We start from the raw sequence: 18,027 nt of genomic DNA, 5'->3' as shown, positions 1-18,027 counted from the left end.
AATCGAAATGTTCTTAATTTGAATTCTAGATGAGAAATGTAACGATAAATTATTAAACCGCAGATATTTATTTTTATTTATTTATTTATCAAAAAAACAGATTAGGAATTAACTGTAAATACACAGATTATAAAAGTAAAGGTTACAATTTTCAGATTAAGAACCCCAAATACAAATCTCTCAAATTTAGATCTCAGAAATTCAGATTGTAAACAAACTAGTCTCAAAGGTTAAGCTTCCATATTCCAGAGGGAAACGTTATACGGTTATAAGACTAGTCAAATGGAGCATTTTGGCCAATCACCGAGCTACCAGAATTCTCTGGCGCGGTCCAGAGACATGTACATGACACTTTGCGAAGACAAAGACATTGGTTCAAGTCCGGGGGAATGCATGCACTGTTAAAATGTATACCACAAATGCATTTTACATTTGTGTAAAAGTAGATGTTTAGCTGCTTTACTGTAAACAGTCAAGCAAAGTAAAAAAAAAATCTGCTGTTTAAAAACACGTTTATAAAATATGACACAAAATCTAGAATTCAAATGAATAAAATTCTAAAGATACTTTAGTCATAGTTCCTGCTCCATAGTAACTCTACTCACCATTGACAGTAACACTGAATGTTTTTGATGACTTTTTAGCTCTATTGATCTGTAGTTTATAAAGTCCAGTGTCTGTGATTCTGGTGTTTGTGATGGTGAGATCTCCAGTTTTATTGTGCAGTAGCAGTCTGCCTCTGAATCTCCCATCAAGACTATCAGACATTGAGAAGATTCCAGCCTTCTTATTGATTTGAGCAAAGGGATCTTTTTTAGCTCCAAAATTCCACATCATGTCATCATCTTCATGTATATCAGTATCATTAGTGTGTAGAGTGACATATTCTCCCTCCATCACTGACACTGTCTCAACGCCAAACACACCTGGAGAACAGATAAGGTTTGTCTTGGATTAGGGTTCCTGTTGGTTTACTTAACCTTTAACTGAGATCAATTGTAGCTTTAAATGTGAAATGAAGAATGTCCAGAACAGCAGCACAATCATAAAAGGAGAAAATGAAAGGTGAGATGCATTAATAGACAGATTAGTGTGTCAACCAGTAATTGAATCTTTGTGGATGTGGTATTTTGAAGTATGTTATTTACATCTGACTGAAATTACAAGTTTTATTCTGCTGGATATTTTTAAAAGCTTAATATTTTTAGGTGTGGGCCAGCCAACACAGAATCTGCACCCACAAATTTCAGTAGAAAGCTGTGCAGATTTCCACAGAATTCAAACACCTCTCATTCAGCAAGTTCTACACATCTCCAGCCACAATCTGTTTAAGTTGCACTCATATTTTGGATAATTTGATCATGCTTACAGTTGCTAAAATAAGCAACTCTTGTCTAGGAAAATACTGTTCTAGTGTGGATGAGAGGCGTAAATGCAAAGTCGAACCGATTGCTGTGGACATGGCCTCAGTTTGGTGCATTTGACCATGTTTGAACCCATTTCAAAACAAATTCTACAGAATTTCCCAAAGAATTTCAGCTCAGAAAATGTAAATCATCAGATCCCATCTAGGCCTGCTGATGGGACATTTAGATCAAAGAAAAAAAAAATGACTCACTGAATCTTTCCCAAAGGGAAATCACAAAATGACACCTGAATCCAAAGTTGCTCTCACAATAATAGTGATTTGACTTACCTTGGAATAACCGAAAATGCAAATCTTCTGACTAATTTGAACAATAGAAGAATATTATTCTGTTTTGAAATAGAAATAATTTAAGCCATAAAAGTACATTAATAACTTACCAACCAGATGCCACCAGCACAAACAGAACAAAACACGAAGGTGAAACATTTTTTTTTTTTTTAACAGTTCACTGAACATTTCAAATGGCATCATTTAAAACACATTGGAAAGTATTGATCTGCTGTTATGTGTGAATCCTCCCCCATCAAAATCTGACGACCCTCCCAGTTCACACAAGCTCTGTTAATTGGTGAATTTTTTTGTAGCCTAACCTAAATGTCTTTTAGCTCCTAAGACACTCACTGTTCTTAGTGGTGGAAATCGTTCTTTATTTTGATGATTTAACAAAGGTAGTTGTTGAAAGATGGTGATTTGGCTGTGTTAGATATCTAGAAGTAGAAGGCTGATTATTGGATTAATCATCCTAAATTTCATGTCAAAATAGAGATTACTTTTAAAATGGTTGCATATTCTTTTAATTGACAATGGTTGTGTATGCCAAACATAACAACAACAAAAAAAGTTAAAACTGTCAATCATCTTGCATTAACATTTTTACTGTAGTAAGCACTGTGACACTCTACCAGCTTGGATTAGTTTGAGTCAAAGTGAAACCTGCTGTGGTCTGAACTCTTTAAAAATGTGGTTTGATCTGTTGGGTGGACAACGGTTGTGCATGACAGTGGGCTTTCTGCATGCATGTTTAGTTTGCAGACAAGGGGCTCTTTCCGCTCCTGCTAATGTGAAGTGATGAATTCACAAACACTGATGTTTGAAAAACAGTCAACAATGACTGTAAAATGTCAAATGTTATATTAATCATTTTCAGCATCACATACCCCCCTAAAACACTGGTCCCCCCCATCCATCATGATCATACATTTTATAATGTTTCAACATAGAGTAATATTTTTAATGCCTAAATGTATAATCATATATTCAATATTCAACATAAAATAAAATTCAACAGCAATGGGCATTTGTTTATTTAGAAGTTCCCTGGGAAAATCCACCATCAATTTTATAGCATATGCCCGTCAGCAGTGTTCGTACGAGGAGCGCTTTGAACTTGACTATGTCAAAACTCATTAAAAAGCAGTTTTACAACACATTTCACCAAATGTTTTATTTCCCTTGTAAAAGAGATGCAATTTTGGTTTCCCCAGGTGAACTAAAGCTTCTCTGTAACTCTGAATATGAAATCTAATGCGAGATGAATTTATCTTCCGTAAATAAATAGGTCTAGATGAATTAATAAAAATTGTAAAAATATTACTGTTTCCTACTTTGTGTTTCCATTTGTCCAAGATCATAGGGCATCTGTGGAACCGTCACTAAGCAAATCGGCTCTTTGTCTTTCGTCTTTTGAAACATAGTACGAATAAAACACTGTCTCTTCATCATCTCTTATTGTATTTACCATCACTGTTCAACATTTCACTAGTTTTCCCTCAGATGAAGAACGTAAAAGTTGGTGAAAGTTTCTTCAACTCGAAAAGATGCACTACTATTAAATGAGGTAAACCACTAAGGCATCATATAACTGTTTGTCTGTTTTTTTTGTTTGTTTGTTTGTTTTTTTCAATTTGGAATGCCCAATTCCCAAAGTCCTTATGGTGGCGTAGTGACTCGCCTCAACCCGGGTGGCGGAGGACGAATCTCAGTTGCCTCCACATCTGAGACCGTCAATCCGCACATCTTATCACGTGGCTTGTTGGGCGCGTTACTGCGGAGACCTAGCGTGTGTCAAAGCTTCACGCTATTCTCCGAGGCATCCATGCTCAACTCACCACACGCCACACCGAGAGTGAACCACGAGGAGGTTACCCCATGTGACTCTACCTTCCCTAGCGACCGGGCCAATTTGGTTGCTTAGGAGACCTGGCTGGAGTCACTCTGCATGCCCTGGATTCGAACTCGCGACTCCAGGGGTGGTAGTCAGCGTCAATACTCGCTGAGCTCCCCAGGCTCCCTAACTGGTTGTCTGTTAAAAGTGGTGGGGTTAAAAATTATTCTCACCCCCTTTTCAAAATGACAAGTGTGAAATTTTGCTTTACTCAGGGTTGAAAGCAGGTTTTGAAAAGACGATAACCTGAGGTTATGTGCATTGTGAAAACCACTAACATGTGTCACTATCCACTGCCATTTTATTGAAAAATGGACAGTGACATTTATTACCATTTTTAATAATATGTTCTACTGAAGAATGAAAGTCATCTGGGAATGACATGAGGGTGAGTAAATGTCATGGTTCCGGCATTTGTGCCGGCTCATACTGTTGTTTGTTTTTCTCTCTCACAGGTGGAGCCGGCACGTGTGATCAGCGTTTCCCAGGAAGGCGCTGATCATGGCAATGATTTACTCGCCCGTTCCACCTGCTTCTCACTGTTTGCACTACCTAATTATTCCTTGTGTTTTCCCTCTTTCTTTGCCAGTTTATTGTTTGTTGTCAAGTGTTAACCATGCTCTCTTGTTTAGTTGGAGATTGCTCGTGTGTCTGTTGGTTGCCTGTCTCTAGAGGTGTGGTTACCTTCCTGTTCACCTTTGCATGTATTGTCGCCCAGTTCACTTGGAGGAGGATTCCTCGGTATCTGCCCGCGTGTCTTGGAAGAAACTTGCCTGGGCTTCGCTTCACACCACACCAGCTTCATTGGACTCTCTTCGGATTGCTCCTGACTTACACAACGCACGCAATCATACTAGCACACTCATTCCTTAGCCCGCTGAGTGGCTATATCTTTTGACTCTGCTCATCACTGCAGCCGGTGCCGGGTGTGCCTATCCTTGTTTACAAACATTGTTGTTAATAATCTCATTGACTGTTTCCCACTGCATTTGGGTCCCTTTGTCTCCCCTCACCCTCTGACAGTAAATTATGATAGAATTGTCATTTTTGGGTAAACTATTCCTTTGAAAAACTGACTGCTTCAATACTTGAGGTCTTAAAATCTGTGAAGGATTATTTTAAGAACAGAAAGTTTGAAATAGAAATAGTAATTTGCAACATTATGTTTTTGCTGTATTTTTGACGAATTTAGAATAGATTTTTGGAATTGTGAGGTTATCCAAGCCTACTTAAATGTGGTGGAAAAGATGCCAGTGGCAAGAGATGTGTTTATGGTGTGTGACTGTGTGTAAGTGGTTGGGTAAGCTTAACTTGGGAGAGGTTTGTAATCTTGTAAAAAAAATTTTTTTTTTAAATTGCAGACAGACACACCTCTCCTTCCTGTGTTTGACTGACAGATGGCACCAAAAAGAGAGTGTGTGTATGTGTAAGAGAGAGAGTGAGAGTGAATGCGTGTGTGTGTGTGTGTGTGTGTGTGTGTGTGTGTGTGAGAGAGAGAGAGAGAGAGAGAGAGAGAGAGAGAGAGAGAGAGAGTGTGTGTGTGTGTGTGTGTGTGTGGGTGTGAGAGAGAGAGAGAGAGAGAGAGAGAGAGAGAGAGAGAGAGAGAGAGAGAGAGAGAGAGAGTGAGTCTGGGGAAGACTTTCTGTTGTATCCTGAACACCCGGATATAGGCCTTCCTTACCAAGCACAATGTGTTGAGTAAGAGTCAGATTGGATTCCTACCAAACCACCGCACCACTGAACATATTAACACGCTTCACACGACAGTCAACCAGCACGTTCATCAGAAAAGCAAAGGCAAAATGTATCAAATCAAATCAAATCACTTTATTGTCACTCAACCATACACACAAGTGCAATAGTGTGTGAAATTCTTGGGTGCGGTTCCGAACAACATAGCAGTCATGACAGTGATGAGACATATACCAGTTTACAATAAACATCAGATTACACAACACAATTTACATATCTAATATACACATATTTACACACAACACAATATTCAAATAATAATATACAATGTACAGTATACAATACACACAATATAGAATACACAGTATACAATAAAAACTGTATATATAAAATATAAATTATGCATGTTTTGTTGATTTAAAAAAAGCAATTGATTCAATTTGGCATGATGGTCTAAATTATAAAATTCTACAATCCTGCATTGGGGGTAAAATGTACGACACTATCAAATCTATGTATTCGGACAACAGGTGCAGAGTTAAAATTGGCAATAAAAGAACAGTATTCTTCACTCAAGGGCGTGGAGTGAGACAGGGCAGCAGTTTGAGTCTAAATCTGTTCAACTTTTACATTAATGAGTTAGCAGTGCTACTGGAACAATCTGCAACACCCAGTCTTACTCGAAATAATTCTGAACTTCTCTATGCAGATGATCTGGTGCTGCTGTCAGCTACTGCACAAGGGCTACAGCAGCACCTGGACCTGCTGGAGAACTACTGTCAGAACAGACAGAGAAAAAAGCCAGATTGCAGGAAACCAGATACACATTCACTCTGGAAAACACTGCAATAGAACACACCCTACACTTCGACTACCTCGGTCTAAAAATCAGTGCTTCAGGGGGGTTTGTTCTGGCAGTGAATGCACTAAAAGAGAAAGCTAGAAGAGCATTCTATGCTATTAAGGGCAAATTTACCCAAATAGACGTTCCTGTAACAATTTGGTGTAAACTCTTTGATAGTATTATTATGCCTATTGCTCTGTATGGATGTGAGGTTTGGGGTCCACTCTGTCTGGCAGATTACTCTAGATGGGACAAACACCCCATAGTATCCCTGCATGCAGAATTCTGTAGGAACATTCGAAGAGTTCAGAGAAGAACACCTACTAATGCATGCCGGGCCGAACTAGGCAGATACCCCCTAATTATACATATTGAAAAATGATCCCTCAAATTTTGGACACACCTAAATTCAAGTTCCCCTAAAACACTGCAACATGAAGCCCTTAAAACCCAAGAGTTGAAGCCTAAAACCAGTCCCCTTTGTCAGCTGGCTCTGAAACTCACAAACCCACTAACAACTAACAAACACCAGTTTCAGACCAGCACTGCTTTTAATTAATATCATCACAGACTTCAAAGGGAATAAAAACTCCGTCGTGAACACCGCTGCCTCTCTCCTGGATGAGCTTAATAATTTTTATGCTCGTTTCGAGGGAAACAACACCGCCCTCATGGAGAGAGCTCCCGCGGCCAAAGCTAAAGAGGTTAGTTCACTCTCCATCTCTGTAGCAGATGTAACCCGATCCTTCCAACGGGTGAATATCCGCAAAGCCGCGGGTCCAGATGGCAATCCAGGCTGCGTCATCAGAGCGTGCGCGAACCAACTGGCTGGTGTTTTTACGGACATTTTTAACCTTTCCCTCTCCTTGTCTGTGGTCCCCACATGCTTTAAAATGTCCAATATTGTGCTTGTACAAAAGCAATCCAAAACCACTTGCTTAAATGACTGACGTCCGGTTGCTCTGACCCCCATCATCAGCAAATGCTTTGAGAGACTAATCAGAGATTACATCTGCTCTGTGCTGCCTGCCTCACTAGACCCATTGCAGTTTGCTTACCGCAACAACCGCTCCACTGATGATGCCATTGCATCTACAATACACACTGCTCTCTCCCACCTGGAAAAAAAGAACACTTATGTGAGAATGTTGTTTGTAGACTACAGCTCAGCATTCAACACCATAGTGCCCTCCAAGCTAGATGAGAAACTCCGGGCTCTGGGCTTAAACAGCTCGCTGTGCAGCTGGATCCTGGACTTCCTGTCAAGCAGACACCAGGTGGTTAGAATAGGCAGCAACATCTCCTCCTCACTGACCCTCAACACTGGAGCCCCGCAGGGCTGTTTTCTCAGCCCACTCCTGTATTCCCTGAACACACATGATTGTGTGGCAACACATAGCTCATAGAGTCTGTGCTCACTGTGACACTGGTGAGGCTGAGACAGAGACACACTTTCTCCTTCACTGTGAGAAATTTACAGAGGTGAGAGAGAAATACTTTGACAAACTCTCAAACCTCATGCCACAGTTTTCCAGTTCAGCAGAAACAGATCAAATGCAGGTGTTACTGGGGGAGGACAATCATGCATCAGCTGCAGCAAAATTCATTTTTGAAGTGCACACCCTCAGAAAACAATCACTGCCTTAATGTACTTCAGTCACACTATTTTTTTAATGTTCATAATGTTTTGTTAAATTCTTATTTTATGTTATATTGTATAGTGTATATTGTTATAATTTTTATTTTATTTTATTCATTACCTGGCACCTTATTTTAATTATAATTTTATTGTTATTTGTTACTGTTTTATTATTATTATTTGTCTTGTCATTATCTGTTTTGTGTATTAATGCTTTGGCAATAATGTATGTAAACACAATCCTGCTAATAAAGTACTTTAAATTGAAATTGAGAGAGAGAGAGAGTACTGTATGTGTGAGAGAGATTGAGAGTGAGTGTGTGTGTGTGTGTGTGTGTGTGTGTGTGTGAGAGAGAGAGAGAGAGAGAGAGTGTGTGTGTGTGTGTGTGAGTGAGAGAGAGAGAGAGAGAGAGAGAGAGAGAGAGTACTGTATGCGTGAGAGAGAGTCAGAGTGTGTGTGAGAGAGAGAGAGAGAGAGAAAGAATGTGGGAGTGTATTGGGTGGGGTGTTACCTAAGGATTTATTATCTAATTTATTTTATTTAATATACATTTTAAACGTCTGAAACGCTCTGTTTTGGCCTCAGCATCTCCTTCAAACTTCAATGTAAACACCCACTGTCATGATTGGCTAACATTGTGCAGCCCCTCCAATCCAGCCATATTTAAAACGTGATCTGAGAAAAGGAACAAGCTCAGTTCTGCAAAATTATAAAAATTAAATTACACATTGTATCCGAATATATGAAACGTTTTACTCAAGCACAGCAGCACCATAAATTATAAAATATCAAACAGTCATGACATTTGAAACATTCATGAATTAAACAGGTTAGTTACTTAACTGCCCCATCCTTCAATAACAGTTCCTTTGCAAAACTTCAGTTGTATTATGACTGGTTCATAAGCAGTCCACGCTGATATGAGATGAAAAAAACATACAATACACATTGATATACACTGAAGACCAATCCACATAACACACATACAGTACATAGTCCAATGCACGATGAAACAAGACGCACTCATACAGTATAATCCTGTACTGATGCGCACATCACCGTAAACATATAAAAATGGTCAAAGACATCCACCTAGCGCATGTTTACACAGACCAACAATTAACAATAGCGCAGATGGGTGCAAGAATGCGTCCAGGATGTGTTTATGCTCAAAACTCTGATCTCTTTTTCAGAGTTGTAACTTGACACTGCGTCTTTTAAAGTGCTGTGAGATACATGACAACGGTCAGAGACAACAGTCTAGTGCATGTTTATATACAAAAATAATCCAAAATAGTCCAAATGGGTCCCCTTTGGTGTTCAGGAATAGTGAGGCCACAGTAGGTCTATGCCCTGCTCTCTCTCTCTGTTTACGAATGGAGTGCCAATGGGTGGGGCCATGGGTATGATGATGTAAAATAGGCGTTGTTGTTGTTGCTGTAGAGGCGGTCATGAATTAATGGGCCCCATAGTAACGTAGGGAAGTCGCAGAAGTACTAGGCTTTTTTGTAGCTTGGTTTCAATAAATGCTTTTATTGTATCTGGAATTAGGTTTTGATTTGTGCAATTTACAGTGTTTTTATAGTACAATGACCTCTTATTTGTCAAAATATCAAGGGAAATTGTATTCATGCAGTGAGTGATTCGATGAGCCTTATGTAGCTTGATGAACAGTATTTGTGGCTTTCCATGCATTCACGCACAACTCTTCATAGAATAAGACAAAATATAAAGGATTATAATGTTAATGCAAACTTAGCGTCCGTCTCTGCATCCCATTCAGTGCGACTAATCACTCTGTGAGGGTTGGGGAGATCGCTTGAACTCCGATCTCTGAACGCTGATTGGTCCGAGTGGAGAGCTATGTATGTGAGTACTTCATTTCAGACAAGGAAGATTCTGAGAGGATAGGGTTGGTGTGGCAGAGATAAGTGGACTTTTTAACACAAAAAGACCTTCAGATGTCTTACCCGTTCTTGTAATTGTCTCTGCATCAAGGATGTAACCACATAGTCAGGATTGGGGGAGACCAAATGTAAGACTTTTATAATCAGCCATGGAAAAACCCCATATCAATAGACCACTATTATAAATATTGGGAGGGGGACATGTCCCCCTCAGTGACTATGGTGGTTACGGCACTACTCTGCATTTTAAGCTGGGATAGAAGAAAATATTTTTTAACACTGAAAAAGTTACTCTTCAGCTTTAAGTGGAGATTTTGTCTCAACAAAGGGTTAGCTATATACAGTAATAAACTTCAACTTAAGCACATGAAATCTTGATATTATTCTATAACTGTCTATTTTCACCAATGTTGCAAGATTTGTTGCTGAAGTAGCTTAAACATTGGTAAGAAACCCATTGTAATTATGTTAAGATGCAATGTACTGTATGTAATATGGACGCTGTAGTGTAAAATGTTACTCAATTTCTCAGCGCCGGGTGTGCATCCTCATTTCCTGGCTATGCCATCCTCCTCGTCAAAGTATAACATACAACAGGTACTCCATGAGATTTTGCTAGATCTCAGTCTCATTTGGTGTTGTACTAGATCCATGATACATTTGAAACTGTGATAGGAAGAATCTGCTTCTTATCAAATCTTGCTAGAAACAGGAGAATTAGACCGCTCTTTCAGAAAGAAATTCTGTTCCATCGTGTCTTACTGGAGTGACCGTTGTGCTGACATTCCATGGAAGAAAGTGAGGACCTTGTCACATAAATATTATAATATAAATAAATAAGGAGGTGTCTTATTAATTGCTTCACTGTTTCTATCCTGTTAAGCTCAATCTAAAGCAGATGTTTCTGGATATAATTTCCCAGTGTGCTTTGTGTGTTGATGAAGAAGAGTCTGCCCTTCATCTCTTCTGGGAGTGCACATATATTCCTATATTTTTGTATGTGTATTTTTATATGAGAGTTTTTCTTTTTATATAAAGATGTTTTTATTTAAAGATGTCATAATTTGATGTATATAATATATATTATAAACCTGGTTATTTTTCTAGCAAATTTTTTCATACACTAATGTACATTTTTGTGTGCCATGCCACATTTTGCTATTTTTATGTAAGGACTTAAAGTCACGTCTGGAAACACTTGCTACCTCTAGCAACTCCAGAGACCTAAACAACATTTCACTCTGTAATCTTTATAATGTTTATATACTTTTATAACATGCAATTGAATGTATGTATTTTTTATGCATAAAAAACAAGGACTTCCCCATAGTTTGTTAGGATATGATCCTTATAAACTCTGTATAAAGCATAGACTAACGATTTAGTGACATGTTGTAAATAAATGGACGATTATAATAGATTTTCAAGTCTTTAAATTAAATGTCCGAGTCTTTACTACCATCTAGAGGAAACATTGCATTATTGTGTGCGTGCATGTGAAGGGTCACACTCTATAGAGCTGTTTAGGTTGTAATCAATTTTTTGGTTTCAAAATAGCCACTCGAATTATCTTCTATTCACCAACAGATTGTGTTGTATTGGAAGTTATTATATAATCACAATTTCACCCCACACAGAATCCCAATTTGGAATAACAGATTTATCCGGTCTAGAGAAGTCTCAATGCATTCTTGATTGGCTTGAAAAGGGTATTTTGTCTGTGTGGTCCACTTAATGGATGGGGATGGGAATCTGATAATTGAACAACTAATTGTAAACTAACATTGCACACCCATTATTTATTCAATTTATATTGTTCTTATATGCTGTACTTATTCTATTTTTCTTGCTTATTTTTCATTGTTATAAAATTGTAATTCTAATATATAATGTATAATTATTGATAAGTATTTCATTATTCTGTTGTTTGTATTATATATATATATATATATATATATATATATATATATATATATATATATATATATATATATATATATATATACACTCTTTGTTTATATTTCTGTTTATCTAGAAATCACACTCACATACTTACCCACATACAAACCTTCATCTTTAAATTAACATTGCTTCATGAGTTGCATGGATAATTGTGTATAAATAAATTATCATTTTGGACATCTACATTCTTGTTCTTGCCGGACAACCTGTGGCGATTGTAATCAAAGTCTCTCTAGCAAGTCAGTCCACTGTCACAACTGCCACAAGTGTGCACAGTGCAAACTATTCACCATTTGCGAAAGTCACCGTTTTAAATTGAAAATGTCATGTACAGTACATAATTAGTATGTCATTCATAATTTTGAATGTGAAAACATTAACAGCAGTTTTCAACATATTAGGCTTAAGACAAAGAGTGAATGTGTGTATATTGTAAAGGAATTTTTTTAAAGGTTTTAGATGTAGCCTTCTAGAAAATTCAGTTGACACTGTCTAAGAAAATAATCTATAAAACACAAAGTAGAGTGTTTTCACCCACAGATTAGAACTACAACATGGTAACACCTGACTTTTCTTTGAGATTTAAGGTTGTGGCAAGCAGGGTAAAGAAATGGAAATAGAAATCGGCCCTGGATTTTACATAGAAACTGTAGAGCTGGAGCAGGCGTGAATGCTGGTCTGGGACAGACATGGCTTCAGGAACTAGCTCTTTGACCGTGGCAGGCATGGCCGTTGGCTCACTGATCGTGGCAGGCGTGGGTGTTTTCTCGCTGACTGTGGCAGGCGTGGTCGTTGGCTCGCTGTCCATGGCAGGCGTGGTCGTTGGCTCGCTGACCGTGGCAGGCATGGGCGTTGGCTCATTGACTGTGGCAGGTGTGGGCTTTGGCTCACTGACCGTGGCAGGCGTGGGTGTTGGCTCACTGACTGTGGCAGGTGTGGGAGTTGGCTCACTGACCGTGGCAGGCGTGGGCTTTGGCTCACTGACCGTGGCAGGCATGGGCTTTGGCTCACTGACCGTGGCAGGCGTGGGCGTTGGCTCACTGACCGTGGCAGGCGTGGGCGTTGGAGAAATGGCCTTCCGTCAAAGAAATCTTCTTGACCACTGGAGAAGACAGCAGAAGGCCAGCCATTACGATGTTAGTAATCAAGTTCCCAAGGGGCAGAACATCGCAGTTCAAAGGGACCATCTACCTCACAGATTTATTCAGTAACAACCAGAACATGGTCCTGAGGACTCTCTCACTCCCGTTCACTTGAAAGGCCAAGTTCCAAAACCTTGCACAATAATCCTCCATCGAAGAAGACACTTGGGTGGGACGCTCGAGCTGTACTGCTAGATCCATCTTTTGTGGGTCGGGAGAGGAGTGTGGCAAGGAGGAGGGCGGGGCCGGGCCGTGATGATGCACGCCCGGCCCCTAATCAGGCTAATCAAGCCAACGAAAGGGATAAAGGCCGTCGGTGGCGGCAGTTCGAGAGAGAGAGAGAGTTACAGGCAGCTGCCCTGTATGTGTTTATGTTTGTGTCTTTTTAATTAAATATTACTTTGATGCTTCATCCGGTTCTTGCCTCCTCCTTTTCATTTTACCGTTATATTGATGTCGAAACCCGGGAAGGAGGAGGAATGTGCCATAGTAGAGTCCTCGCCACTGCCATCCATCCCAAAGGAGCAGCCGCAGCCATCCGCCGGGGGACGGAGGAGCCCGGCCACCTGAAAGCGGAGGAACGACCGCCGACCGCGAGGGGAGGAGGGGCTCCTTACCGACCGCCTGCAGCAGTCGGGCCGATGCCGGGGCAGGGGAAACCCCTACCTGCTGCTAAAACACGGTGGGGTCAAAGGGATGACTGCCGTCCATGAGCGGGGAGGGGCTCACTACTGACTGCCTGGAGCGGGAGAACCACAGCCAGGGGTGGAGGAGACCCCTACCATCCACCAAAACGCAGCGGGGCATTCTGTCCACCAGGGGCCGGAGGACTGCCTCCGATTCACCCGGGGAGGAGCGGCTGTCATCCACTAAAGGGTGGAGGAGTGACCGAGGACCAGGCTATGGCGTATCAGAGAACTGGCGAGTAAGTTTTTTTTCTCTCTTTCTCTCCCACTGTCACTCCGTGTTGGCCTTTCCCTCTCTTTTTTTGTTTTCCCCTCCCCTTGTCTCCCTCCCAGGTCCAAGAAGGTGGGGAAGACCTGCCGGCAGGCGGGGCCAGAAGGGCACAATTTTGCTGGCTAACTTTGTATGTAACATTCACAAACTAATATGCTAACAAACAAGAACCGACAAAGACTGAGGGAAACATGAGGGCTATATATACAAATGGGGACTAAAGACATTACAATGAACAGCTGGGAACAACAATCAGAGGGAACTGGGATCAGGGCCAGTTGCACCAGCTATATGTACAGTATGTTACAACTTAGCCTAGTCGTGGCGTAAATGGGCATTAAGTCACAATTTACGCACTACTAAATATTTGAACGTTGTACCATTAAACTTAGGTAGGACCCTACGTATAAACTAAATATTTACGGAAGCCTCCGACCAGGAGCAACGGTTGGAATAAATGAGCAGACTGATATTTTATGACATCAATGAGCTCATGTTTAGCGTGACAGGCTCCAGTCCTTTCGACATACAGTATGATGTTGGCATTTTCACTTGTTTAAATTTACGGCATGAAACCGTTCCAACGATGCAGTTTTCAGTTTCAACACATTCAAAATACTGTATATATAGGATATTAATATGAATAAATGTCTATTTTTCCAACCTGTTGTATTAGTATTTATCACCTCTTATTTATTTTAGATACAGTTCCTGTATATTGTTATATACACAGGGCAAATATATTATTTAATCTACTTTATTACATATTTTATTGGGGATATAATTTATTACAGCTGGCAGTTACGCGAGCAATCAAGGTTTGAACATCAACCGTAACAAGATAAAACTGAAATGCATGACTTTTAAACACTTCTGTGTCAAATTTGAAGGCTGTTTATTGGATCAATACAGGTAAACGTCATATTATGCGACTATGCATTACTTTACAGAGAGTTTACGACCTACTAGTTAAGTCTTACCTTAAGAACAGGTGGTGCAACCAAATTAAGCACTGACTTAGTTACAAACTAACTAGTAGTTATTAAGCCCTAAGTGTGAACATTACGTCCCGACTTAAGACCTTACACACAGCTGATGCAACCTGACCCTGGTGTGCGTGTGACGAGAATGTCTGGAAGGTGCATGATGGGAAATATAGTTCGGGGGGAAACACTTCAACATAAAAGTCTCAGAACACAAAAGTGTGATGACGACGTGACTTTAACATCTGATCAGATCTGATTCTGTATATTGTTAATTTATTCATTATTCTTGGTACATTTCTATATATATATATATATATATATATATATATATATATATATATATATATATATATATATATATATATATTTATTTATTTATTTATTTTTATTTATTTTTTATTATTTAAAGCACCACTTGTGAGATATGATAGTGTATGTAATCCTTCTTACCTGTAGAGGGCGCTTCCTGTCATCAAATCAAATATCAAATCAAATCACTTTATTGTCACACAGCCATACACACAAGTGCAATAGTGTGTGAAATTCTTGGGTGCGGTTCCGAGGAACATAGCAGTCATGACAGTGATGAGACATATACCAGTTTACAATAAACATCAGATATACACAACACAATTTACATATCTGATATACACATAATTACACACAACACAATATGCAAATAATAACATACAATGTACAGTATACAATACACACAATATAGAATACACATTATACAATAAAAATAATATAAAATATACCTGTAGTCTCATTTATCATCATAATATCTAATGGAGTTCACAAAGATATTACAACACTACTTTAATTTTTTTTTTTTTTTTAGTGGATTATGATTCTCTGTTACATCTATGTCAGTCACAAAAAAACTCAAATAAATAAATAAATAATCATTTTGAAGAACAAACAAGTGTGACGCCCACCTTTTTTTTTTTTTTTTTTTTTTTTTTTTTTTATCTGTCCTGTTTCCGGAAGTTTTTATTTCCTCCTCTTTACAGAGATCGAGAGTTACTTTCTCTTTCACTCAGTGTGCTAATATTCTTTATTTCTTTTAGTTTTGGTGTATTCGTTAACTTATATTGTCATTAACTATGTTTCGTATTCTTCTTACTTGAGTTCATACACAGAACAAACTGTTTTCAGATCATTATCTCGTTCATTTTGGCGAATTCAGGCTCGTTTTTTCTGGGCCCATGTAAATGTATAAATACATGTATTTTTCAGTGGTGAAAATGAAAAAACTCTGTATTTTGTTCGCTGTAATTTTGCTTGTTGATGGTAAGTCATGAATCTGTTTATTGATCTCTTTCTGTCAACAGTAAAGCGCCAAGGGCGTGACGCAGTTTCATTTTCAGCTATAAACATGTTATTTTCTGCAGAAATTCCTCTATTATTACTTCATCTTCACTGTTTAAAATCAGCAAGAGTGAAATGTGTTTGTGTGAAAACATTGTGAACATATATTTCTTAAGTTCATGTCTGTGTGCCAGAATTAATGTCTTCACCAGCAGATAAAATCATCACTTATGAATACATTAATATTCAAGAGGAATGGAAGATAAATGTAAAGGGTCATATTAACCTGTTTTGTATTATTTTCATTTTTATAGCTTTAGTCATACTGTTTTAGTTCATTGACAAACAGGTTATGAATTTCAGGCATTCATTTATTATTTCTTAATAATAATTCTGAGACTCAAGTGAAGAAGATCTGATGTAAATGCAGGTTGTGAATTGTGGGATTGGGTGGATTTTAACAGGTTAGGTAGGTTTAACATAATAATAATAATAGAGCACGTCTGTGTAAATGTTGTGCATGAATTTATGACTTCTATAGAATTAAAGTTAATCAAGAATATTTCAACTCTTCTGTCTCATTTGTTTCTGCAGGTGTGTCTGCAGGTTATGACCAAATGTTGGTGTCAGTGAACGTGGGAGATTCCCTCACTCTACACACTGGTTATATAAGAAAACAAGACGACAAGATGAGATGGTATTTTAAAGACACTCGTATAGCTCTAATCAATGGAAATGTCATTAAGATCTGTACTGATGTACAATGTGATGAGACATTCAGAGACAGACTGCAGCTGAACACTCAGACTGGAGATCTTACCATCACAAACATCACAACTGAGCACACTGGAATGTATCACCTACAGATTATCAATTTAGGCTTCAGTGAGAAAATCTTCAATTTATCTGTCCAAGTTGGTGAGTCTTTTAATGAATGTTTAAATATCAACTCACTGCTGGAAAATCCAGCTTAAGCTGGTAACTGTGTTTTAGAACATGGTAGCTGGTCCAAGCTGGTCTAAGCTGGTCGACCATCTACCAAAAACCATCTTGACCACCTTGACCTGGTATGACAAGCTGGTAGCTGGTCTAAGCTGGTAACTGTGTTTTAGAACATGGTAGCTGGTCCAAGCTGGTCTAAGCTGGTCGACCATCTACCAAAAACCATCTTGACCACCTTGCCCTGGTATGACAACTGGTAGCTGGTCTAAGCTGGTCTCCAACTAATGGACCAGCTAGAAACCAGCAGCCATGTTCTAAAACACAGCCACCAGTTTAAGCTGGATTTTCCATCTCATCTCATTTAAGGAATAGTTTACCCCAAATTAAAATTCTATTATTATTTCTCACCATAATGCACCAAACTCTTACGACTTTCTTTAATGGAGCACAAAAGGAAAATAAATATTCACACAAAAAACGCTACAAAAACCCAGTAAAAGTAGTTGATACGACTCGTGCACTATATTTATTTTAAGGTAAAAAATCACTTTGTATGATGAACAGACGGTGCCCAAATCAGATATGGTGTCCACATCAATAACATCAACATGGTTCTTACTCGTCTTGAAACCAAACTTCATGATTCAAGAACCATTGAGATTTGATGGTATTGACATTGTCACCATATCTGAAGCAGAAGTGTCGTTTTGTTCCTCCCCAAAAATATTTATTGTGCATTTGTGTTTCAGGTGTGCCTTGGGCCGATAGAATGAAGAAAGTGAATGAGGGAGAGTCTGTCTCTTTAGATTCTGGTGTAACTAAAAAACAAAATGACTCGATCACATGGTATTTTAATGGTATTCGCATAGCTCAAATCAATGGGAATACCAGTGAGGCCTGTACAGATGTGCAGTGTGATATTGAAAATGAGAGATTGCGAGACCGATTGAAGCTGAATGATCGGACTGGATCTCTTACCATCACAAACGCCAGAATCACAGACACTGGAGGATATCAACTAGAGATCAGCAGCAGCATCAGCTTCAGCAGC

General features: G+C 39.0%; 2 protein-coding genes across 3 annotated transcripts in view; one reads left to right on the top strand and one right to left on the bottom strand.

Annotated features, from left to right (window-relative positions):
* LOC127439214 (natural killer cell receptor 2B4-like) overlaps positions 1–1,948 on the bottom strand; it is a 70,982-nt gene extending 69,034 nt beyond the window's left edge. For both annotated transcript variants that reach the window (XM_051695366.1, XM_051695365.1), the window contains exons 1-2: positions 1,807–1,948; positions 606–926 (exon numbers count right to left, since the gene is read on the bottom strand). In XM_051695366.1, coding sequence (XP_051551326.1) covers positions 606–926; positions 1,807–1,900 — 415 coding nt within the window. In that variant the 5' untranslated portion in view covers positions 1,901–1,948. The remainder of the gene's footprint in view (positions 1–605; positions 927–1,806) is intronic.
* A 13,767-nt stretch (positions 1,949–15,715) lies between these two features.
* Positions 15,716–18,027, top strand: part of LOC127438922 (uncharacterized) — a 19,052-nt gene continuing 16,740 nt past the window's right edge. The window contains exons 1-3 of the mRNA XM_051694827.1: positions 15,716–16,016; positions 16,629–16,952; positions 17,726–18,025. Of these exons, the coding sequence (XP_051550787.1) occupies positions 15,938–16,016; positions 16,629–16,952; positions 17,726–18,025 (703 nt within the window). The 5' untranslated portion in view covers positions 15,716–15,937. The remainder of the gene's footprint in view (positions 16,017–16,628; positions 16,953–17,725; positions 18,026–18,027) is intronic.

The sequence above is a fragment of the Myxocyprinus asiaticus genome, chromosome 50, assembly GCF_019703515.2.
Source record: "Myxocyprinus asiaticus isolate MX2 ecotype Aquarium Trade chromosome 50, UBuf_Myxa_2, whole genome shotgun sequence".
In the NCBI taxonomy this organism is placed as follows: domain Eukaryota; kingdom Metazoa; phylum Chordata; class Actinopteri; order Cypriniformes; family Catostomidae; genus Myxocyprinus; species Myxocyprinus asiaticus.
This window is presented reverse-complemented; position numbering and strand designations above follow the sequence as displayed.